General features: G+C 35.2%; 2 protein-coding genes and 1 long non-coding RNA gene across 3 annotated transcripts; 1 reads left to right on the top strand and 2 right to left on the bottom strand.

The window, feature by feature from the left end:
* Positions 1-8760: 8760 nt before the first annotated feature.
* LOC103410185 (uncharacterized) lies at positions 8761-10652 on the bottom strand. The gene is made up of 3 exons (XR_525310.4): positions 10506-10652; positions 10201-10264; positions 8761-9026 (listed from the first exon to the last, which is right to left on the bottom strand). It is a non-coding gene; the product is annotated as an uncharacterized lncRNA (long non-coding RNA).
* A 401-nt stretch (positions 10653-11053) lies between these two features.
* On the top strand, positions 11054-12336 carry LOC139197755 (uncharacterized). Its single transcript, XM_070825711.1, has 2 exons — positions 11054-11084; positions 11885-12336. Exons 1-2 carry the CDS (start codon positions 11054-11056, stop codon positions 12334-12336), a joined length of 483 nt encoding a protein of 160 aa, XP_070681812.1.
* Positions 12337-18321: 5985 nt separating this feature from the next.
* On the bottom strand, positions 18322-22630 carry LOC103439274 (uncharacterized protein At5g41620-like). The gene is made up of 3 exons (XM_008377814.4): positions 22098-22630; positions 21209-21331; positions 18322-19935 (listed from the first exon to the last, which is right to left on the bottom strand). The coding sequence occupies exons 1-3, from the start codon at positions 22455-22457 to the stop codon at positions 18484-18486; spliced, it is 1935 nt and encodes a 644-aa protein (XP_008376036.3). The 5' UTR covers positions 22458-22630; the 3' UTR covers positions 18322-18483.
* Positions 22631-26730: the final 4100 nt, after the last annotated feature.

Below are 26730 nucleotides of genomic sequence, written 5' to 3'. Positions count from 1 at the left end.
TTTCTCCAAAATTGCAGCAAAGGGTTGTAGAATGGTGAATATGGTGCGGCAGATTGTGTTTCTGAATGGTAAGGGGTTGTCAAGAATTTTGGCTTAAAACACATATATATAGGCACGGCACAAACCCTAGGGTGAATCAGATTAGGGTTAGAAATCTACACACTAAGAGAATTAGGGCCCTAAGGTGCGGCAAAGGTGTTTAAATCCACTTAGAAAAAAGTTTGGCCCAATTAATTTCTGAAAATGATTTGCACAACCCAAATCCACAAGGAAAAAGGCTAATTAAATTAGAATCCAAAGGGAATTGGGTAAGGAAGGGTGCGGCACAGATTGGAGGGAAAATGAGTGGCTTGCAAGGCAAGGCAAAAGCCTTCTAGAAGGGAAGAGGGGCCACTTTTGTAGGGTTTCTAGAAAAAATGTGTTTTGTGGCAGAAATTAAGGCTTCTAGAAAGAAATGCTTTTAGAATTAGCTTCTAGAAATAGATATTTAGGTCCCCTTGCAGCTAGAATTAAGTCACAAACTGATTTGGATAAGATGAGATAGGATAAAGCTAGATTAGGCAAGGATAAGATAAGATAAGGTTGGATAAGGTTTTGGATAATGTTTCTTCTTTTGAGCTGACTCCTAATCTTCTTTGTCTTGAATTTAATTTCTTCATATCCTTATCAGATTCCTAGCCTTTTGAACTCCAAAAACGTCCATCCACCTTGGCCCATACATGTGTTATCCATTTAGTGCCCAAAACTGCTTCAAAATGCACTTTCTTGCCAACTTTGTCATTTGGACCTACAAACACGAAAATAGCTTAAATCACTATAATAAACACAAACTAACTACGAAAATGCAAGAAAACAAGTTTAACTAAGTCGCATAAATATTCTCCTATCAAGCTTGATCATTCTTCATCAACAATTGGTTCTACTTTTCAGCGAGACGTAAAACAGAGATCAAATTCGAGAACTTAGTGAACTTTTGAGCTATTTATTGTTGCTGCAGGACAATATTAGAAGCAGAAAAGGTCGAATAAGTCTTCTCCAAGAAATCCTCTTCAGTCAAAGTCTCATTACAAAACTTGAGAAGTGATCGGATTGGAAAAATTTCAGAATTATATTCATTCAATAAGATGTCCTTTTGGTGATCAAAATGATCAACCAAAACAACCCATAATGCTCGTGGATCCTATTCAGCAATGTACTCGGTTAGCAAGGCATCATGAATATGTCTTCGGATGAAGATCATAGTAGTGGCTCTCACAGCTTCACCAACCGGATTGTTTGTCTCTTATTCAATGGCAGGATGCAAATTCTTTGTAGTGACGTGGAGCTTCACATCTTGGACCTACTTGAGGTAGTTCCTTCCAAAGACCTCCAAAGCAGTGAAGTCGAATTTGTTCAAATTCGACATGTTCTTATCACAAAATAAAGGACAAGATGTGATTAGTGCAATGGAGAAAAAAAAATCAATCCATTCACATAGGAGTAGAACATATGTTCTAGTAGACATGTATTGGTTAATATTCGCATGAAAAAATTTCGGGTTTTCAGGGTGATGATTTTAAGTGAAAAACTTCAGGTTTTCAAACAAGGCATGTTTATAGAAACTTCAAGTTTCAAAATAATTATGAACTTTAGGTTCATATGTTCCTGCAGACAAATGCAAATATATACACATAAATATGCAACAAGAAAATATGCAAATAGAACTTCGAGTCTATAATTAGAATTGAATTAATTATTTGGACTTCGAGTCAATTTTAAAGTGTGGGTTAAAAAATATAAAACCCATTGGGCCTAAAGTAATTAGGCAAATAAAACTTGGGGCCCAAAAGAAGGCTTAAGCCCTACGGGTGGGCTGAGCAAATTTGATAACATGCTGTCAAGCCCAAAAATTAGGCTGGGTTAGTTGATAAGGCCACGGGGGTTCAAGCCCAAAGTAGCAAACGGGCTACCTTGAAAGAAAAAGGTTACGCCCATGAAATAGAGGCCCAGATAGGGTACAAATCCAATCCAGCACAGTGCAAGTGCACTGGTGTACCAGCTGCAGGCTGGGATCGAGTGCAGCACAGGCAGTGAACCCAAGGGAGAAGGGAACAACGGGCCGAGCAAAGGTATTAGCCCAAAAACATAACAAAATAAAAAAATAAACTTTTTTTTTCTTCTTTGCATGGGCTGGTCAAATGGTTTTGGGCTAATATAGGGAGTCCAAAAAAGGAAATAAGGAGCAAGCCGAGAGATAGAGCCCAATAGAGCTTGGGTTGGGTCCAAAGACACCTCAGTTGTTGTTGGGTGCATTCGTCGGGGAAGAAAAACTAGCGCCAACGCTTCAGGTGGCCGTGGTTTGGGACAACGATGCTCGGGGTGAGTCCGTGGGTCGACAGAGACCTCAAATATGGACGGAGGTTTTGAACAAAAACTCAATCGTTCTAAAAAAACCCTAGAACTTCGAATCGGGTTTATAGAAAAATTTCGATGAATCTTGGTCCAATTTCGGTGTAGGACAACTTCTAGTCGTTGGCGACGTGAACGAAACATTCAGGGTGGTGACTGCAGGCCATGCCCATGGTCGATATGGACAAGGACACCATCAATGGTGTCTGGTTTTCTAGGTTTCTACCTGGAGCTTTTGGCTCCGACTTTGGGACTCTTGGCTTCAGCACGGCTCAGCCATCAAGCTACAGGCTTGGGCAAGCGGCTCGAGGTCATGGGTTCAAAGAACCCAGACTGTGGTTTCCCATTTCTTTTGTTTCCCTTTTTTTTTCTTTTTTTTTCAGTTCAATTCATATACAATTCAATTCAAAGCATATTCAATTCAATAGTTTAATGCATGTACATATATTTGATGCAATTCTTGGCAAATATCAAATTCACATAATTCAACAATTATGAATACAATGCATACACAATTTATGTAGAATCTAAAATTCGAAATACGTAAAGTTGGGTCATGCATTATGGTGAATGTTCATGCTATCAGGGCTGAAAAAATATCTAGATAAAAACCATTGTTTTGAAAGAACCTGATTGTTTGATGATATGGATGAACTGGTTTGATGCAGAAAATTTCCTCGTCAAATTCCTAAATGCAGTGGTAGGAGTGTATTGATAATGTGTTGTAGCCTATTTTATCTGACAAAGGTAAGGGGCTGGTGGCAAGGAAAAGAGAAATTGAGAGAGATGTGTTTGTAGAATTGTAGGGGAATGTGTGTTATATCCCTCCTACATAATGCCTTTATTTATAGTAGTAAATGAGAGAATAAATTTCTTCATCCTCAAGGAATACAAGTTGTAATAGGAAAGGATAGCTAAAATCCAATCTAATATAAGATTTATACAATCAAATATAAACTAGGAAAGTTTACAACATATTTTATATTTTATATATTTATTTTATATTATTATTTTATTATTTTAATATTTTTTTAGGGATATTTTTATTATTTTATAATATTTACGTCCTGTGGGGCCCACACTCACCCAAGCTCTCCACTCTTTTTTTGCCATATGTTCCTTCTCCCTATCCCCACACTTTCGAACTCTCTCTCTCCCCTTTGTCTTCTCCCGCAACTCTTTCTCTCTCTCTCTCAATCTCTTTCATTCCTCTGCAACCACTAGCGTCAAGGATAGTGACCACCAACTCGCCATCTTCTTCGGTGAACTTCATCAAACCAACGCCTAGATCCTCTCCTTCTCCCTCTTGTCAGTCTTTCTCTCTTAAACCCCTTGCTCTTGGCTAGGAAGCTGAGCTCCGTTCGAAATTCGAGAGGATTCCAAGAGAGTCTAACAAATCTGACCAAGTAATTAACTCAAGAAGTCTCCCCAATTTTCAGGGAATGACAACAATAGTTGTAGGCCTTTTTCCGACAGATCCTGACCATGACTTGACCTGATTTTGGTGCGATTACTAGCTAAGACTCCGGCTTCCCTCGTTCGAACATTTGTGTCGCAAGTATCTGTGAATGGGTCTTTTCTTTTATATAGTATATATATTATTGGAGTTTCCATACATAGATTAATAATGCATTTTCTAAGTGATGCCATAATTAAATTAACGTTATGAGAATTGTCGCGATGATTGAAATTGTGAGATTATTATGAATCCTACGGGATGCACAGGTATGCATATTATTACGGGATGCCTTATTTATATTTATGGAAGTGAATAGTATTATGTCGACTTAAATTATTGATATACCGCTGTATGATTTTATTTACGTTATCTGCTCATCGTTGTTGCACCAGTGTTAGTACTTGCCCAGGCCAAGGCCAGTCTTTCACGTGTATGTTCACATCTCACCGTACACTCACTTGGATCCATTGTAGGTGCCAGTCCTGTCCTAGATGCTATAGGCAATTAGGACTCATATGCGATGCACATAGTGCCAGTCTTCACGTGATTGTAGTACTATAGCGTATATCATTATTACACCCAGTGATGTTCATGTCAGAATATCTTAGCATGAACTCGTGTGTCAACATATGTCGATGAGCACTCAATATGATATATTTGTTATGCGAGATTATATGATTACTGGACCTTAGGTGTTTATTTACAATTGTGACGTATTGAATTCTTGAGATATTGCAGTCTACGGTAGTATTTTCATACTATACGTAGTATGTAAATTTTGGAAACTATACTTGTTTTACGGCGAGGGGTTATTATATTTTCGAAAAGGTTTTTACAAAGTTTTATTTTTAGGCCCATTCACCCTTATTTTTTCGCCCTCCAGGTATTGGAGATTACCTTTGATGGTATAATTCTCATTCTACTTTTCCTATCTTTACTTATGCTCTGACATCACGTGTGAAATGGGTTCATTCCCGCTCACTAGTGCACTCTCATATTTAGGCACTTTTAGATTTAAATTTATTCACATTTTTCACTTCACTACACTTTATGGCTTCATCACCTTCCTAGTGTCGGCTAGCACATCTTGATTCGGAGTCCAGGCAGACATTCCAGGTTAGGGTGTATCAATTATAAAAGTTCAGGGGGTAAAGGCTAAAATTAGAGTTCATGGAAAAATTGGCCAATTATAAAAGTTCTGGGATCAATTGACTAAACTTCAAATTAAAGTTCAGGGAATAAGTGGCAACTCCTTAGAAGATTGAAAGAGGGGGAGGGGGAGGGAATCTACAAATACCACTAATTAGATACTAACGTGAATCTCGGCATTGACTTGGATTGATCTTCACATGCTCTTTTTGCCTCAAATACACTTCTTTTTATTTTTTTGTCACCGAATTGAACAAATCAAATAAAACAATGTACAAATGACATGTAGGAGGAGAAAAAAAGTGCATATTTATCATTTTCCTCTAAAAGAAAGTCAATGATCCCATGATTTCACTTCAAGCAAGCAATTATATTCCAATTGAAATGAAGCTTGCCAAAGTTTCTTTTGCTTCAGTAAGTAGTCACCCTTTTTATATCTAGAAGGAAGATGGAAATTCTCTCCTTCTAACTTCTTTATTCGTTAGTTTACAAAAAAAAAAAACAAAAACAAAAAGTTCTTTATTCGGTTTATTAAAGAGAACAATTATCAATGACACGCGTCGCCCAAGACACATGCAAGAGATTTCCTGCATTTAAATCTCCAGTGCATATTTATGCACCCAAATACAAGAGGTCCTTTAGGGCCTTGTATATATATAGGAATGTGATATCCACACATCCCTTTTTACCTCTCTCACACCCTTTAATTTTCAGCCATCGGATCAGATGAATTGAAGAAGATCAAATGACATAAATTAACAAGAGATGTGAGAGAAGTAAAAAGGGGTGTGTGGATAGCACACCCCTATATATATTTGTTGGAAATGTGCCCTAAAACCAATCATATGATGATACTTTACGGACATTTCACATGTTAAACTAATATAGTTTAATATCAAGGGCATAGATTATTGTTTTAAGCCGTCTCATATAACTGTTATAGACCTAGGGTTAGTTTTGGGCCGCAAGGCCCAATGGGATTTGAATGTCAAGCCCATTAACTCAAGTTGTATGACAACTTGAATAAACAAAGGGCTTGAAAGCCCAATAAACCCTTAAGGCCGGCCATTTAGAGGAGGGTAATGAACTTGCTTTAATTACAAGTTTGCCACTCCAATGAAGGAAGGTATAAATATGACTTTATAGCCAAAATTCATTTAGGGTTTTCTTTTAGGGAAAGGATGAGAACACAAGCTCTCTTTTCTCTCTAAAGAGGCGCCACCCAAGAGGAAAATAGCTAGCAATCTTACTTCCTCTAGGTCACCCATTTCTTCTTAAAATCTTACCTTGGTGTGGAGACTTAGAGGTTCTCAATTTTGAGAACTTGGAGAAACCTATTCTTCCATCCAAATCCATGGATCTAAGAAGCAAGGAATGAAAGCCCTATCTCTTGGGTGATTATCCTTTGCTTTTGCAAAGAGGAATCTACAAAGGTATAAATTTCTCAACTCACTTTCTTTTGAGTTGAGTCTTTGTTCACCTAACTACTAGGCTTTGAATTTAATGGGTAATGTTTTGTTTTGAGTGCATGCAAGCATGATTCCGCCTTTAATTTGTTAATTGCATGCTATAGATGTTGCTCAAATGAACATATTTTTCACAAAATTTCCTTCAATATTGACGGACAAGTGACATGACACGACTTTTCACTCTCATAGTTGGTTCTAGACCTTAAAACCCTAACTACAAAAGAGAAAAATATAAAAAAAAACTATGTTGCCTACTTTTGCCCTTGTCCTTGGGTCTATTTCGTCTCTTCCCCTCCCTATATATCTCTTATCTCCTAACCTTTGGTTGGGGTTCCTTTTTGTCTTAAAAAATATATATTTTTGATAAAAGCCTTCTCTTTCTCAAGAAGAGCCTTGGCAGTAGGCTTGGCAAACGGATCGTGTATGTTGAGTTGAATATCAGAGTGCGCATACCACAATGAACGAACAAATGGATTACAAAACTAGAAATATTATTGATATCAAACAGAAAATGCTGAAACGACTACAAAACCCTAAAGGTTACATTGTGAATAGCTTGACTTCTTCTCTAATGAATAACAAAGCACCCTATTTATAACAAACTAACCCTAATTTCTAACAAAACCTAATTCTAACGGACTAAGCCCAGAAAACCAAACATTCAAATAAACCAAAATACTAATATTTTCCAACATCCCCCGTCAAACTCATGGCAGTACACGACATGAGTTTGCCAACAAGCAGATGTGGATGCAAGCCTTCAAATTCTGATGCCAATGCCGATGCCGATGCCGATGCCAATGCCAAATTTACATGCCAATACAAATTCCAACTTCCGAACAAACTTGAACAAAAAACAAAAGATCCAACTGTCATAACGTCACTCTAATGATCACCAGTCCAAGCACTCGAGTGATCGTCGCGGTGGGCAACCGGATGAACAAATTGATACCCATCTAGAACAGATTAAATTCCGAAGAATTGAACCTGCTCTGATACCAAGTTGAATATCAGAGTGCGCATACCACAATGAACGAACAAACGGATTACAAAACTAGAAATATTATTGATATCAAATAGAGAATGCTGAAACGGCTACAAAACCCTAAGAGGCTACATTGTGAATGACTTGATTTTCAACTGAATAACAAAGCACTCTATTTATAATAAACTAACCCTAATTTCTAACAAAACCTAATTCTAACGGGCTAAGCCCAGAAAACCAAACATTCAAATAAACCAAAATACTAATATTTTTCAACATGTTCGTGTCGTTTTCATGTAACACCTGTTATCTTAACAGGTCGTGTCATATCACATATGTTATCTTAATAAGTCGTGTCATATCACATCCGTTATGACCCGTTAAAAAATATATTTTTTCATAAATTTGCACATACCACACATTGCCTCATAAATATTACTTCAAAACATTAAAACACATTTGTTTTTTAAGTACTACATCTACACTCGAAAATAAGAGTCTAATAAAAAAACATCATACACTACTAGTCTATTACAAAATATTAAATGTGCAAAGATATGCAAAATGAAATAGTTTATACAAACAAGTTTGACGGTTGGATTGTTGAAATTAGTTTTGTAGGATACGTATCCCATCAAAACAATAGATTCACTAACACTTAGAGTTTATTTATACTTTTATTAAGTATAACATAAGATTTTGTGGTATCCACTTGTGTAAATATTTTAAATTGAAAATCGAATTCATTCATTGTATTCATATATGGTCAAGGAGTGTAGTTGTAAAAAAATCATCAAAATCGAAGTTAACATAACTGGTAAATTGTGATTTTTCGTTTATAACCATCGAAAAGTTCTATCCCGTTACTTGATCTCTGAATGTTTGTTTTTTACGATTTTTGGTGTATGCGATCTTGAAGCATATACAAACAAGTTTGATGGTCTGATCGTTGAAATTAGTTTCGTATGATGCGTATCCTATCAAAACGATAGATTCACTAATACTTAGAGTTTACTAGAGATTTATGCCCCCACATTGCTGCGGGATTGGAAATTGTATGAAACAGTCTAGATTAAAACAATCAATTCAATCAAGATCCATATTCTCAACATACTGTAACAGAGAACTTGATGATATTATTTTTTTTTTGTAAATCTGATTGTACTAAGCCATTCTTTCAATAATATGATAATTAAATAAAAGATCACTACCAATAGTTTAGATTAAAACAATCAAATCAATCAAGATCCATACTCCAACAGTAAGATAACTAAGAGCGAAGAGTTGAGAGAAGAAACAACACAAATGACTGGTTCCCGGAAAACAATTTAAGCGGAGTTAAAAAAAGCGGTCAATCATGACCAAATTTAAGAAGTCACTAAAACCAAAGCTCATACAGATACAAATCCAAGAATCCTATCTTGATTTTCCTTTTTTCAGTTTTATCAAGCACAATGTTCAATTGTTGTGCAAATAATCCAAAATCGAAAATGTTGAAATGTGTCAAATTGGAAACCTTCTTGTATTCCATGTATGCAATGACTGCAAGTCTGCTAATATATTCAGTCATGTTGACCTATATAAAGAAAAACCGATTTAGTTCATACCAAATTATGAGTCATTCCGTACATAAAAACTTCCTTTTTTCAATCACCCCTCTAAATAAAAAAATCAACTCCAAAATTGATGATCAAAAGTATAACTAAATGAAATGGGAAAACAGTTCAAAAACCTGCCTATGTCAAGTTCTATGAATTTGGGATTAAAAATTGTATGAAAGATTGTATCATAGAAAAATACGAAAATTTACAATGAAAACATTAGAAAGATTTTTACATACAATATACTCATTTACAAAAAAAAATAAAAAAAAAACAGAGTTTCTGAAACGAACAGATAAATCAACCAATCATCGCAGTACAAAACACAGTAAATAGAACGTTCACAGAACTGAGTCTCTTACACAATCCAAACATAGAATTTTAGCTTGTTGGTATCAGATGATTAACTCTAATTACACTAACGCGGACACTATCTATGAAGAAAACTAAAGAGAAGAACAAAAGTTGTGAAAAGTTATCAACCAAAGTACAAAGACCATAAAGCATGAAATGTTCGAGAAGAGCAGAATTCCTCTCAACTGATGCATATTGCTGTCATACCTCTGAGAATAGCTAACTAAACCAATCTAACTCTAAAGGCAGCCATCATAAATTGGAAAGCTCATTCGACAAAAGGCTACAGTCCTAAAAGGTTCCTGTATATACCTAATTATACAAACAATTTTGCTAAGGAATACCTTTCCAACCTCCTCCTGCAGCAACAGATACTGCATGTACAATTTGATAGTGTTTCTACCAGATATGTAACGAATGGGATTAAGAATTATTAAAGTTGACTCTCCACTACACCTATCCATGCGGCTATACATATTCTCTTGCAAAACGTTCAAAATGATGATATCAAAATCTTGTGAACATAAATTATAGCCGATGGTATATGTCCGTTCTCTTCTACCATTACAACCAATGAGATATATACATTCTCTTCTACCATTAAGATATATAAGAAAACAATTGTTCAACCTAAAATGAAGATCTAAAAGCGAGCTACCGTACATGTTCTATCCATTCTATTCTACCATTGAAGCATGCATGTTAAGAAAATTTTGTAAATCTAAACACGTATAAAAACATAGCATGTCCGTTCAGCTTTAAAACCAAAAGAAAAGATTTAGGTTTCTTTCTTACCCAAATCCACCAATTTGAATCAAATCTCTGCAGCCCTTCCAATCAAACGCAAATTAATACAACTCTGAAATCAATAGACAAAACGCAAATTAATACAACACTGCAATCAATAAACAAAACCCAGATTTTAAGAATTAAAATCATCAAAAAATTCCACAAAGAAAGAGAATCCAGAAACCAAACCTATCAATCAATTCCTAAAATCAACAGTAAAGAAAAAATTTCAATAAATAAGTTCTAACTCCACAAATAAACAGAACCCATATCAAATAATTCACAAAAATCAATAACAACTCCAAAATTACCTTCCAAGAGATGGAGACTCCGAGTAGGCTTCCAATAATGATTTGATTGATAAGAAAATAGTTGTAGGTCATGGGATATCACTTTGGGATTTTCATGGTTTACCTTTTCTTTTAACATGAGTTAATACTTGATCACCCAATCCTCCATGTAAGATTGTGAGTATGAAATATAGGTTGGGACCGGTTATATCGTTTAAGATTGATATAGAAAAGTCTTTTGTTTAAAGTAGTTAAGATATCCTCAATGATTTGGGTTAACAGGATTGAGAGAAGTTCTAATTGGTTTTGGAATAAGACTCGGTATTGGAACTTTATAGTGTCTCATAATTCTGTTTGGTTTGTAGCTTTGAGTCTGAGTCCGGTTCTGATAGGGAATGGACAGCGGAATGCTATATATATATATATATATATATATATATATATATATATATATATATATCTCAAACCCCTGCTCTTGCGATTGTAAGCTTGTAGAGTTCTAAGACCTATTGATTAGAAGAGTTTTTCTTATCGTTAAAGAGGAGAAGGTTTTGAGCAATAAGGCTGCAATGGCTTCTTCATCAGGATCAAATAGTGCAGGTATGTTTCAAAGGATTTTGACTCTCATATCTGTCTAAAATATAAAATTTGTATTGGCTGTGGTTCAATTGGATGAATCTTTGATTCTTGAATAAGGTGTTATAAACTTGTTCTTACATGTAGTATCAGAGTCAGTAGGGTTCAACCATTGAATTCAACAAAAAAAAAATGCATGAAAACATATTACCTGGGTTTCGAACTGGGCTTTTAGGGTTCTTAGAGCCTTTAGTTAGAAACGGTGCCGTTTTCGTTAAAATAGCCATTAGCCAAGTCATAAAAAAAAAAGGTAAAAACGGTGTCGCTTGGTATGCTCTTCGAAGAGGACTCTCTCTTATCATCTGAGATCGACCATTTTCTTCCTAATTACTTCTCTGATTCATGATTCTTAGTCGAAATAGATGCTGAAATTGACGAATCTTGAAAGTTAACTACAAAAGGTATGAATTTGAAATTCGAATTTATTTCAAATTATATAGACTATTTGGGATTAGGATTAGAACATTGACATGATTCATGTATGATTATCTGGCATAAGTCAAAAGTAATACAGATTGTTCTTGAAAGATGCTTCCGCTTATATATCTGATATCAGAGACTATATATATGTATATTGTGCAATCTGTGGTGACTCTAATGCAGATATTGATGAATCCCGTTGAATTGCTTATTCTATGTGTGTCTTTAAAATACCAGATCATATGTATGAATAAGTTGATTCAATGAATAAGTTTGGTAGTGAAAAGACTAAAATCAAGAATCTTTAAGATTCATAGTGATGATTTCATTGTTGTCTAATGCAGTTTCACCAAGATCACTGAACTTAGCAGCAATGCCAATACTCACTGGTGGAAGCAATTACAAAAGATGGAGAAGAGAGATTGAATTTCTTTTGACACTAAATGAGTATGACATTGCTCTTAACAATCCACAACCTGAGGCTTTAACAGACAAAAGCACTAAGGCTGAGAAGGCTGATTTTGAGAGATGGACCAGGGCCAACAAAGTGGCACTATCGATACTAGAAAGTGGTATGATAGACACTGTGCGTGGTGGGATAAAGAAGTCAGCTCTTGCAAAAGATTATCTCCAAGCCATTGAGAACAAATTTAAAGAATCAGAGAAGGCTGAGATTGCTCAATATATGTCCCTCTTGACTTCTTATAAATTTGAAGGTGGAGGATCAATCAGAGATCATATTCTGAAAATGACTGATGCAGCTGAAAAACTTAACTCCATGGAAGTTAATATTTGAGAGAAACAACTTGTGTTTATGATACTCCAAGCATTGCCGCTCAAATTCAGTCAACTCAAAGTGTCCTACAACACTCAAGGCAAGACTTGGACAGTGGATGAACTCATTGCTCAATGCGTGCAAGAAGAGAACAGACAAAAACAAGAAAAGGGAAAAGAGCCTGAAATTGTCAATTTTGTCCAAGTTGCCAAAGGAAAGAAGGGGTCCAATGTTGGTAAATCTTCTAAACCACAATCTTATGATAAATCTATTGTGCCTGCTAAAAGTTTCAATTCCTCTAAGTCTAATAAATTTAAGGTAAAAACTAAAAGTGTTGAAAAGATTAGATGTCATCACTGCAAGACTAAGGGTCACTATAGAAAAGATTGCGAAATATTCAAGGAGTGGCTGAGATCTAAAGGTAGAATTGATGTCTATGTCTGTGAGGAAACAAACCTTGTTGATATTCCCACAAACTCTTGGTGGTTTGACACCGGCGCATCTGTGCATATCACTAACACTTTGCATGGTTTTAAAGAACAAAAGAAGACAAACAATTTTAATGTTTTCGTTGGAGAGGGAACCAAAGTTTTTGTTGAGTCCATAGGCACTATCAAAGTAAGATTAGACACTGGTTTTACAATGCAACTGAATGACGTGTTATATGTGCCCAAAATGAGAAGAAATCTCGTTTCTGCATCAAAACTGGTTAAACAAGGGCATGTTTTTGTGGGAGATGATGAGTGTGTCAAGTTTTTCAAAAGGGGGTCTTTACATGGAAAAGCATTTCAGCATGACCATCTTTGGAAAATACAGTGCAATGTAGAGTTTGAGGACTTACATGTTTTAAATACTGCAACTAAGAGGATGCATGCTTCTGATCAATCCTTTATACTTTGGCATAAGAGGCTAGGACACATTTCAAAAGAAAGAGTTTTTCAGTTGTCTAAAATGAATTTGATCCCTGCAATAGACATTAAAACTGCTGCAGAATGTGTTGATTGCATCAAGGGCAAGATGACTAATACTAGAAAATTAGATGCTAAAAGAAGTAATGCATTGCTCAAGGTCATTCACACAGATATTTGTGGGCCATTTCCTGTCAAAACCATTTGTGGGAATACTTATTTTGTAAGCTTCATAGATGACTTCTCGAGATTCAGTTATGTTTACCTAATAAGTGAGAAATCGGCAGTCCTTGAATGTTTTAAAGTCTTCAAATGTGAAGTTGAGAAACAGTTAAACCATGTGATTAAAGTTGTTAGATCAGATAGGGGAGGTGAATACTTTGGCAGGCATACAGAAGCAGGGCAACAAAAGGGTCCATTTGCTCATTTTCTTGAAAGTCAAGGGATTGTGGCTCAATATACCACTCCTGGTACCCCACAACATAATGGAGTGGCAGAAATGAGGAATAGAACTCTTATGGAAATAGTGAGAATCATGATTTCAAGATCCAAGCTCCCAAATTTTCTTTGGGGAGAGGCATTGAAAACTGCAAGCTATATTATAAATCGAGTGCCCTTAAAATCCATGCCTAAGACACCTTTTGAATTATGGCATGGCAGAAAGCCAAGCTTCAATCACTTTCATGTATGGGGATGCAAAGCTGAAGCAAAATTCTACAACCCAAGTGAGAAGAAATTGGATCCAAGAACAACTACATGCTATTTCATCGGTTACTTAGAAAAGTCAAAGGGTTTCAAATTCTATTGTACACAAGCATACACAAGGATTCAAGAAACTCACAATGCCATTTTTCTGGAGGATGAAGATGTATTAGATATGGCACATGAAAAATTCGATTTTGAAGAGATGGTGCAATCAGAAAGCTGTTCTCAATTAATCTACAATCAAGTACCAGTATTGCAAAGAACTCATCCAAATGCCGATGATCTTGATGATGATATGGCAGAAGCTGAGAGCAATGATCAAGCAAGCATTGAGAATCGATCAGAGACTCAGAATCAAAATCTCAATGTTCAAACAAATGAGAATTTGACTGAACAACCACAGATCAGGAAGTCTAACAGAATCAAGAAACCTGTGATCTCACAAGACTATGTGTATCTTCAAGAGACAGAATTTGATTATGGTGATATAGATGATCCTATGACCTATCAGCAAGCTATCAAAAGCCCTCAAGCAGTCTTATAGCAGCAAGCCATGGTGGAGGAACTTGAGTCAATGGCAAAAAACAATGTTTGGTCTTTAGCAAAGCCATCAGATAACACTAAACCAGTAAACTGCAAGTGGGTATTTAAGACCAAGAGAGATGCTCAGGGAAGAATTGAGAGATATAAAGCTCGATTAGTTGCAAAGGGATTCACACAAAGGGAGGGTGTTGACTACAATGACACCTTTTCACCAGTTTCTTCCAAGGACTCCATGCGAGTGATAATGGCCTTGACAGCTTATTTTGACCTGGAATTGCATCAGATGGATGTCAAAACTGCATTTTTGAATGGAGAACTTGATGAGGAGATCTTTATGTCACAACCTCCTGGATTTTTTGAAAGGGGGAAAAAGGATATGGTTTATAAATTGAATAAATCAATCTATGGTTTGAAACAGGCTTCAAGACAATGGTTTCTGAAATTTGATCAAGTAGTTACTTCACAAGGGTTTATTGAAAACAAGATGGATGATTGTATCTACCTTAAGTTCAAGGGATCCAAGTTCATTTTTCTGGTCTTGTATGTCAATGACATTTTGCTTGCAAGTTTGGATGTACAGTTGCTAAAAGAGACTAAGAGCATGCTGAGTTCAAACTTTGAAATGAAGGATCTTGGGGAAGCTCACTATGTTCTCGGAATTGAAATCGTGAGAGACAGAAGACAGAAACTTCTTGGTTTATCTCAGAAGGGATATATAGAAAGAGTGCTTAATAGGTTTAATATGGAAAGTTGCAATAAGGCTGATGTTCCAGTAAATAAGGGTGATAAGTTCTCTTGAGATCAATGTCCTAAAAATGAACTTGAGACTAAATTGATGAAGATGAAACCATATGCTTCTTTAGTTGGCAGCCTTATGTATGCTATCATTTTTAAACTCGTTTATCCTTTCTTTTTTATCATTTACTCATTTTTCATCCGTCTATGTGTTTTTTTTAACAACTTGAAAATTAAAAAAGAAAATTTTGTCGTAATTTTCTTTTTCTAACAATTAAACACCGTTATAGGTACATTCATCATACATTTCCGCATTTTAATTTTTTAAGTCCTTATATCATTCCAATAATTAATAATAGTTTACAGACAATATTTTTAACCGTTAGCAATGAAGGTAATATAAAATTTGCTAAGTATTCTTGGGTTACGAAAACTGTTAAAAGACAGTATTCTTGGGTTATTTAACTCAGAATGTAAAATATTAACATAATATATATAATGGACCATGAAATTTAAAGTGGTTAAGGAAAACTATATTATATTAGCTATAGAAATCATGCACTATAGTCAATAGCATTGATCTAAGTTTTGTCCGATAGGGAACATGGTTTGTGTTAATTTTACTTATATAAAATAAATGGGTAAATGGTTACCCGTTTATAACCGCGGTTAATACTCATAACCACCCATTTAAATTTCGCGGGTAAACGGTTATACCCATAACCGTTTATTTATCTAAACAGTTACCCATAACCGTAACCGTGAAATTTAAATAGGCGGGTAACCGCGGTTACCCATAACCGATGGGTATTTGCCCATCCCTAATCTCAACGGTGAAGACCGAAGTAAAGCATGTCGGAAAAACGTGTTGAGGAGGTGTTGATGTTGTGGTCGAGCAGCTCGAATCGGCAAGGAAGTTGTCACATTATAAGGAGAAGGGCTGGAGGCGTTGTTGTCGTGGAGGAAGTGGGAAGGGGGAAGAGCTCAAGAATCTATTCTGGAAGCAAATGGAAGAGTTCATGCTATTCCAACCTTCATCCCTTACACGATGAGCAACACATGTACAGAGGGGTAAATTAGTAAATTAACTGTGCAACTCACATTAAAAAGCTTAGAATGAGTAGCAAATGAAGGGCAAATTTGTCAAATCACTGTTAATGAACAATGCTCAGCAACTGAGTTTTAGTATATATAATTTATACTTTCATTAAGTATAAAGTGTAAATATTTTAAATTGAAGATCGAATTCATTCATTCTATTCATATAGGATCAAGGAGTGTGGCTATAAAACATTATCAAAATCGAAGTTAAAATAACCATTAAATCGTGATTTTTCGTTTTATAATCGTCAAAAAGTTTTGTCACATTACTTGATCTTTGAATGTTTGTTTTTTGCGATTTTTTGCTGATGCAATCTCGAAGCATATACAAACAAGTTTGACGGTTGGATCGTTAAAATTAGTTCCATAGAATTCGTATCCCATCAAGTTCAATGGTATATATATATATATATATATATATATATATATGTATTTATTTATTTATTTATTTATTTATTTATTTATTTATTAAGTAGATTTAAATTTATTTATTTTGCACGTATAAGTTTATAACACTTGAAAAATTAAATGGTATGTATATCTAAGCTGATCCAATGGTCACCAATTTTTAAAATTTAATTTAATATATATATAATTATTATAGTATTTTTTTAGGGTTATAAAATTATAAAATTAATATTTTGCTTATCATGTATCGTGTTATCCACATGTATACCCGAACCAACCCATTATCTTAACAGGTACTTATCGGGTTACTCGATAATGACCCGATTCGTTATCGTGTCGATCCGAACACCTGTTAATTTCGTGTCGTATTGTGTCAGGAATTGCCAGGCCTACTTGGCAGTGTCTATTGCATTCGACTCAAATTCATATCTTTGAGTGGTGACTGTTGTTTAGAGTTAAGGTGATGTTTCTTGTGATTTGTGTGCATGAAAAAACATTCCAAGGAAGAAGCTTGGTGTTTGTTGAAGGTGACTCATGACAATCCTTCTTTGCCAATGGTTGCAAGATCATCAAAAGGTGATGCAATCTTTTCCTCCTGGTGCCTCCACAACAGTGTTTTAGAAAAATTGCCTTGGGGCGTGCCTAGGCATCCTTAGAGACGGTTGGCAGCGTTCGTCTCTGTTTTGTGGGAGTCAGCGAATAAGTCGTTTAGGCTTCGTCGAGGCGCACCAGAGCGTTTCCAGGCTTTTTTTTTCGTTTTCTTTTTGCTTTTTGGCTTTTTTGTTTTTCTTCTCGAAATTCACGTTTGTTTTTTAAATCTAGGAGAAGAGAACACATAAAGCTATACCGCTCTTGGTTTCAATGGAGAAGAAAGAGAGAAACTCAGTTCCTCTCTCCAATTCCCACATGACAAAGTCTAACTTCAACTCTTAACTCTTTGTTTTTTTTTTTATTGTCCATTCAAATATTGTCACCTAGCATATGGCCCACTCAACCTTATTTCTTTTGAAATGCCTTATAATTGCGGCCACACAACCTTATCCCTATAATTGCACCCACTCAGCCTTATTTCTCTTGAAATTCCCTATCATTGCTTACAATAAAATAAATAATTACAACATATTTAAGACCATATGACATAATTTTCAAGTTCAACTAGACTTAGCAATGAAGAAGATGATTTATGCTTGATTTTAAAACATTGCTCCATATGATAATTCTACAACGTGCAATATTTAGTCGGCACAAGGTGTTATCTTTCTTTTTAGTTGAATGCGAGTCCTCTACGGTTGTGGAATTATCTTGTATTCATAATGAGTTTGTAATTGTGAAGTTGTAGTGTTTTGTTTAGCGTGTATGACCTCTTGATTGACGTTTGATACGTTTGCCCTATGTACATTCTTGATAGTTCTCAATAGAGTTCCATTTGATCTCAAAGGAATTTAGTTGGTTCCTGTATCCATAGCCAGAGAAAAATAAGAATAACCACGTTCAAATCCATTGTGTGATTTTAGATTGTTCGAATGAGATTCAAGAAATTTTAAAAAATCATAGATCGTCACTGAATTTTTTGGGGAGGTTTACTGATCGTAAGTGGAGACTTGGATGAGAACTAAGTAATATTTATAACAAGGTGACTAACAAAACACTTCCTCATGTACAAAGTGTACTGCGTTTTGGCATTTGCACAAGAAACTCCAGTTTCCAAAGATTCTGGCCTCAATTCAAAGATCAGATATTCTTCATGTTATAAGCTTACCATGAGAAACTAGAGAGGCCCCTTGGAAGTTTTCATGCGAGAGCGCTTTGCTTCTAACCTGGCTTCTAGTAGTTTTGCCATCAACGTATTTTCGTCGAGGCCTGGAGGCCATTCCCATGAAGATTGAGATTTCCCAAAATCTGGGGTTCTTAGTTTTGACATCCATTGCTGTACTGGACTAGCATTACCTGTATGCACAGGCTGGACACAAGTTTCCACCCTGCAATTACTTTCGGGATGACTGGATTTCATTCCACGTGTGCTAAGTCGTTTACTTTGTATTTCTTTTAGACCTGTGATCAAATCGCAGTACTCAGATTCTTCAAGATTGTCAATCAGAGCTTGATTTTCTACTCCCACTATTTCACCATGTTCCCTATTTGCAGATTGGCTTCTGTTTGCATTATAGGACACTCTTTTGGTCATGCGTTCTTCAAATTGCCCTTGTAAATCACACAAGCTATTGGCCTTAGTGTTCTCCTGTGATACCTTCTCCCTCACGGAATTAGATCTCGCTATTCCTTCATATTGGCCCTCTGCAACATTATTTTTTCGCTGTCTAGAGCCGCGCTTGACTTGCTTTCCACTAGCACTCTTGCTTACGTCTACAGAGTGTGAATCATTGTCGGTGGAATCTTCATCAGCTACATGTTGTGGTGCACTTGTAGCCTGATTCAATGGAAAGGACTCTAATGACTGCTGGCGTGAGCAGTTTCCCTTCAGCTCCTTTGGGGATAACTTCCTATTTTTCTTTGTCTCAATAGATCGTTTAGCCTGAAGAAAGGTTTCTATATCAAAACCTAACTTGTCCACAATTGTATTCCTCTCCGCATAGTCGCTCTGAGCTTCAGGCATCTTCATTTGCATCCGTTCATCAAGCCATGCTTCTGAAAGATGGAGAATTAATCTGTCAGAGCTGATGTTACCACTGTGACCCTTCTCGGGCTTTTGCTTCAGGGATCGCACCTCTTGTTCATACTCTTTTATTCCATTGGCAAACTCATCGCACAAGTTTTCTAATAGGATACGCGCTTTTCTCTCCCTTTCGAGCTCTCTCAGAGCATTAGAGAAAGAAGATTTCATTTCAGGGAGCTCTCGAGCTAGCTTCCAATGCAGGCTCTCTGAATGCTTTCTCAACTTCCTCTCACCTTCTAGCTCATCCCTAAGCGATTGGACAGAAGCTTTGATTCGGTCTTGGTCCTTATTCTTCCAAACAAGTTTATTTTCTGTAACATGCTTCATCAAGTCGCCCATTTCTTGCCTATCTGATTCTTTCTCATGCAACAACTCTTTAATTCTTGCATGAGAATGATCTAGTTCCATTTTCAGCGCTTTAACCAATGATATATTAGATGCATGTTGCTCTTCAAGAGTCCAGATACGATTGAGTACTTTGAGTAATTCTGTGGATGTTTTAAAGCTACGACTTGATTCACCCATCCTTCCCTTATAAGGTGCCACCTACAAAAAATTGAAAACCAAAAGGTATCTGAATCCCTCAGACCCAGATAATGGATAACATTGATTCTACAATGTAACTGTTCCAATACGAATAATTACGGAACTCTTTTTTCAGGCATTAAAATTCTCTTCATTTCATGCCTCTTAGCTCTCAATTGTTTTAGTGAAAGTCAAGAACCCAAAACAGTAATCTAATTGTACGGATGACATTGTTTATATGAATTATACATCATACCTCAAAGTTCTTTCTTGGATTTCTTGTAGTTACATAATGTCATAACCTATATGGTCCTTTGAAAACATTTTTATCCAGCATGGAATCTACATGTCGATGAATCTTTTCCAGTGTTTTAAAAGGCTCACCTCAGGGCGCGCCTAGGCAGCCTCTGAGGCTGGGCGTCAATGTTCCTGCCTCTGTTTTGAGGGACGTCTGGGCGGCGGAGCATCCAGGGCGTTCATCTGGGCGTTTTTTTCTTCAAAATCCAGGTTTTCTGAAATGTTTTCTGCCAGTCTAGTTTCAACTCAGCCTTTATTTCATTTTAAATACCCTATAAATACTCCACTCAACCCTTTATTTTCGCCATTTATTTCATGTTAAATACCCTATAAATACTTCATTCAACCCCTTATTTTCCTTTAAATTCCTATAATTATTGCTTTATATCATTTTAAATATCCTATAACTACTCCACTCAGCCTTTATTTCCTTTTAAATTACTTATAATTGCAACATTAAGTCTTTATTTTCTTGAAATTTTCCTATAATTGTGACCATTCATCCTTATTTTCCTTGAAGTTCTCTATAATTGCTTACAATAAAATAAATAATTATAACATTTTGAGACTATATGACATAGTTTCCAAATACAACTAGACTTAGTAATAAAGAAGATGATATTATCTTTGATTTCGTTATAGTTATATTTGTTTTTACAAAGTATTGTATTGTTATAAATATACTTATATATATAATATATATTAAAATTTTACGCCTCACGCCTCGCGCTGGGCTATCCATTGGACGCCTCGGCCACACCCCCGCCTTTTAATACATTGATTTTTTCTGACACGTATCACTTTACATTTTTTGTCTACTTATCAATTGAATTTACCTTTAATCACTAGTAGACGATTCAATGAATCAGCCATTCTGATTACCATGTTAGTAAGAAGAAGCACATTCAAAGAAATGGAAACTCAGCTCATAGTCCTCATTCTAATTGTTGTTGAACTTTGAAGCGACTTCCTATTTTACCGGGACATAATTACTCACCTCCAATGAGCTACAACTAGCAGGAGATAGGGGTTGGAGTGCACAACCATTGCTCTCAACTGATTGATGGTTCTGTATCAGTGGTGCTGATACAAGCCTCCGCAAGCTGCTTGCACTAGCTGGCTGGAACGAGAAAGTTCAAGGATCAGTAATTAATCAAAACACACAAATGAAAGCACTTTCACATGTTTTTGAAATTTCGGAACCAGCAACAATAAGATAACAACTATCAAGTCATACACAACGACGAGCAATTCTTCCGAACATTACAATTTTCCCCTAATGTTATTGCTGCATAATCGTTCCAACAAGACAGCTCTATGCCAAACACATTAACCTTGACAATTAAGAATCAACAACTCAAACTTTTGTTTCTGAAAAAAAGGAAATTCTGAATCATATTTGCAGCAGAAAAGGAATTCAAAAATTCTGCACTTGCAAGTGTATAAACCCAAGAAAATAAAACTACAAACACAAATGTTGAAAGTTCTGAGGAAAGTAATGGACACAAACATAAGACAATGAGAATGCCTCACACTTTTGTTGGTTTGTTTTACAAAACTACTCTAATCTACGGAGCCTCCGACCTTGGACGGAAGGGGGCTCACACATTGCTCTAATCAAGTGGCCTAACTCACATCTACGGAATTGTATATCTTAATGTGCCAAAGAAGCAAAAAACAGATACAATCTTTGGACTAATGTGCAGCATAGCAAGAAATCCCAAATAAGCAAAAACTTGAAGAAGCATTCCATTTCTACAACAGGCTTCACAAAACAAAGCATGACTGAGCATTCGACCAAAAATAAAATAAACACATTAATAAAAGAAAACCCACGATGCCAACACATCCGACACTTAGCAAAAGAACACAAATTGCACACACACCTGGTCGTGAGTTGAGCCAGCAGGACTCTCCGCCTCCACCAGAAGCCTGGAAATCCCAACCCCATTTCTGCTCCGCTGCTTGCGGTGGAGCCCACCGCCTGCTTTGCTCATTTGCTCGATTTCCCAGACGGAGGAACAGAGCTTTCTGGCAGAGACTGACGCTGCGGAGAGAGGGTTGAGAAATTCTGAGGTGGGTTTTCTGTGACTCTGAGAACAGAAATCGACGAGCCTCCAAATGGGTGGTGGAGTACTGCAAAGCCCCCCTCTTTTCCTCACCAACATACCGCGTTTCAACTTTTTAACCACCACTCCTCCTTGCTTTTTCCTTTCACTTTCCGAACCTTTTTCCTCTCTCTCCATCTCTCTCTTAATTCAAATTTCAATCTGTGCTTGCTAACCCATGATTTTGGCTTTTGTATCTGCTTTTTTTTTTTTTTGGCGCTTCAAGATTACAAGGTTGCTTCTTTCACTCTCTTTTCCTTCAAACCTACAGAGTCGAGGTTTGTTCTGCTCGGTTCTGCCTACATTTTTTTTCATCTATTCCCCTTTTTTTTTTTCTTTTTTTTTTCCGCAGTGAATTTTTATGTTTCCTGTTTCTTTGTCCCCCGATTTACCCCGAAGTTTATCCACCTCAGCCATAATATGTCAAAGGAATTCTGACAGGGACCTCCAAAATTGGATTTGCACGTGAGATCTTAAGAATTCTCAAATTTTAATTATTCATCGCGCAGCCTGCGATTATAAATTATTTAATTTTTTTATTTAAAATTAAATATAAATAGTACCTGACGAAAATTAACTGTACAATATATAATAACAATTAAGATCCCTAAAAAATAGATCCGATGAGAATCCTCTTCCTCCAGAATTGGGCCCACTAGGCTCCAGCAATTTAATTGTGAGAAGTTACTACTATTTAAGCTTCACAACTTAAAATTCATTCTTAGAACTTTGATCTTAGGTCATCTCTAACTGAAAAGCTAAATATAGTTCCGTTCACAATTATAATCTTGTATAAAATTGTTGTTAAATGAACACTATCAAACCATTCTCATATATCATCTCCAACCGAATAGACTAAACATAGCTCCTCAATAATTTATTAGTTTTAAGTTTATAGTTTGGTTAATATTATTAAACTATTGTTAGATGCTTTTAAATTTAATCGTTGAATTTAAATCAATTATTGCAACTGAGAAGATGACAAAAAAAAAGACTAAGAGAGGCTATATTTGGATAGCATGATGCCACTTTGGCAAAATAATAGTATGGTGGGCTTTATAGAATTATAACTCAACTATCAATTAGAGATGAGTTTTTTTTCGCAAATCAAACCATTTTTTTGCTTTTGGGTAGTAATTGTAGGTTTATATTTGAATTTTATAAGACTTTTGACATTTTGAAAGTTGACTTAGTAACAGATATCAATTATAAATAATGAGCGTGATGCATATTTTACTAAAATTAAAATGACATTGTATTATCTTGTGTACTCAACCCATAAATTAGAAAACACCTCCAATAAACATCATAACCATTTGTGGTTTGGTAAAGGGACTCTTAAATTTTAAGAATTAGCAAACAATGATATTGTTAGTCAATTTTTCAAACGTTTTACACGATAGCTGAAGATCTTGACCCTTGAAAGAGAGAAATGACAAGATATGCACGTGATGAAATTGCCCTTTTCTTGCCTTCATGCGCCCCACATCTATACATTACAACAAATAATTATAGCTTTCTAAATATCTCACATGGTTTACCATACGTAAGGATGGGTAAATACCCATTGGTTATGGGTAACCATGGTTATCCATCCATTTAAATTTGATGGTTACGGTTATGGGTAACCGTTTAGATAAATAAACGGTTATGGGTATAACCGTTTACCTGTGAAATTTAAATCGGCGGTTATGGGTATTACCCGCGGTTATAAATGGGTACCCATTTAACTGTTTATTTTGATATATGTAAAACTAAAAAAAAAATACTTAGTTTCTAACTAGGTTTAGTATCCCGATATACATTTGGTTATAAAGGGCCATAATATATATATATATGCTTTTTTTTTATGCCTCACTTGAGAAAAAAATATAGTTGATAAAACGAGCTAATGTTTAATATATATGATTAAATGTGTTAAAGCATTAGAGTGTTCGACAATTTTGTTTTTGAGTCTTTTGGAGCTTTGACCAATTCAAGACAATGATTACCTTGAGTATTTAGAAACATGTTATTATCAAATGATGCGTACCTATATATATATAAATTTAATTCGCCTCGAGTTTTCAATAAATATTTGACCCCAAAATTAGAAATCGATTAAATGGCTTGGATCGATGAACATATGTTTATAAATAAAATCCAAATATTTATCAAATTAGCTGATTAGCAGGTTGCTGCGTACTTATATATATACAAGAATATTAATTAACCTACAACCATGCATGGTTGTTTCTTGTAATAGATTGATCGTCAAATAATTGGGAGACATCACATATAATATATTCATAAATAATATTGCCGTTAATATAAAAATACGTGTTAAATGTGCTTATAACAGTATTTAATAGTTAGATAAAAGAAAATTATGACAAATTTCTTTTTAATTTTCAAGTTGTTACGGGTAAAAAAAAAAGTAAACAAGTAAGCGGTTATGAGGATGGTTAATCGTTTATAAACGGTTATGGGTATGAGTATACCCGTTTATGTAAATATCCAACGGGTAAAAGGTTATGTAGGTAAAAGCTTAAACGGCTATGGGTAAATAACCGCATTTACCTACCCGCCATAACTGTTGCACACCCCTAACCATACACATCTTTCTCATATAATATAGAAAGAGATACATACAACACGAGACTAATAATTTTTCTTGATGATCAGTGGCGGAGCCAGAATTCTGAATGAGGAGGGGCCTTTCACAAATATGTGTGTGTGTATATATATATATATATATATATACATGAGTGTGTAAAAAGTTGAATTCATAACATGTTGACATATGCAATTTGTGTAATCCTCACAAAACTGAAAAAATTCTTTTAAATTCAATACTAAGAAGAAAAAATGTAAAACCCCAGACAACCAAGTAAGAGGTAGGTTGTGGAAGGCTAAAGAAAATACAAAGAAGTAGAAAAAGGACAAGGGGGAGAGGTCTGCAAATAAAGAAGGTGGGTTGCTTTAGAAAATTATAGGGTGTATATTACTGTTAGGTTAGAGAATCGAACCAGAAGTGGTGTTGCTTTTTCCATTTAAAATTGCACATCTCTTTTAAAACTCCTCTACCAAACTTATCGTTTCATTAGACAGTCGAAAAAATTTAAAATCAAAACTTAACGATGTCGTTTGCTTCATTTTCTTCTATAAGGTTCACACCTCATATGAAGTCAGGATGGGCCAGGGACTACCCTAGTCCCTTGGTGGCTCCGCCCCTGTTGATGATTATAGCACAACTTTGATGAGAAAGGATCCTCTCTGAATCCTGAATTTTGGCTGCACGCCTTGCCTCGAGCACAGTTGCGAAGCCATCGCAACTCCATCGCCAGGGATTCGATGTAAAGGATCTGATGGCCATTGTTGCCATTGCAGCTACTTCCTATTTCGATGATGCCAAAACGTTTTCCTAACCGATGAATTTTCTTTTGAACAGTTAAGATTGAAAGATTTTCCGAATATGAATGGAAGAGATTCGGAGAGGATCCTATCCCAACATTGATATCCAACCGATCAACCCCAAAGGATAATATATAGGGTTAGGACTGGAATCCTAGGCGAAGGAAGGTTACATTTTTTTTTTTTTAAGCCAATTTAATCAGTCTGTTCAATTAGTCACTGGAGAAGTATGTTTGTCCCAACATTGCAATCCGGAGACTTTTTACAAAGATAATATTAGGGAGATCAAAATTTTAAATTAAATATGCAAACAAAACAATATGTTACTAATAAAAAAAATATGGGTTTTTTGAACTTTAATCCTTTAAGAAGATTAAAATTCAATAAAAACTTGGTGTTAGATTGAATATTGATTTTGGTCCTCTAATGTGTACTTAACTCATACTGATACTATATTTTTGTTTTAATATTTAATGGATATCTTATTTAATGTCATTACATTAAAATTAAAATTATTTATTATTATACATATTTTAATTCATTATATTTATTTTACTTCCTCTAATTAGTGTACCTAAACGTTGTTATCATAACATATTTTACTAAATTAGTATACCAAAATGTCCGTACTTAAATATATTATAGTGAATTAGTGGCACATAAGAAAATATGTAAAAACATAAGTGTACTGAAAAATTCCGTATCTAAATATATGATACTAAACTAATGTACCCAAATGTTTGTACCTACATATATTATAATAAACTAGTGTACCAAAATGTCCATACCTAAACATATTATACTAACCTAGTGTATCAAAATGTTCGTATATAAATATATTGTAATGAATTAGTGGCAGATAAGAAAATATGCAAAAACATGTGTACCAAAAAATCTTTACGAAAATATTTTTTTATATAAGATAATTACCATTATGAGAATTAAAATTTATAATATTTTCTTAAAATTTAATTTATGAACACGTTAATCGAGGTATATTACTGAAGCCAAAATTTTA

Source organism: Malus domestica, chromosome 07 (assembly GCF_042453785.1).
Source record: "Malus domestica chromosome 07, GDT2T_hap1".
Classification (NCBI taxonomy): domain Eukaryota; kingdom Viridiplantae; phylum Streptophyta; class Magnoliopsida; order Rosales; family Rosaceae; genus Malus; species Malus domestica.
Note: the sequence above shows the minus strand (reverse complement) of the source record. Positions and strands in the feature narration are given on the sequence as shown.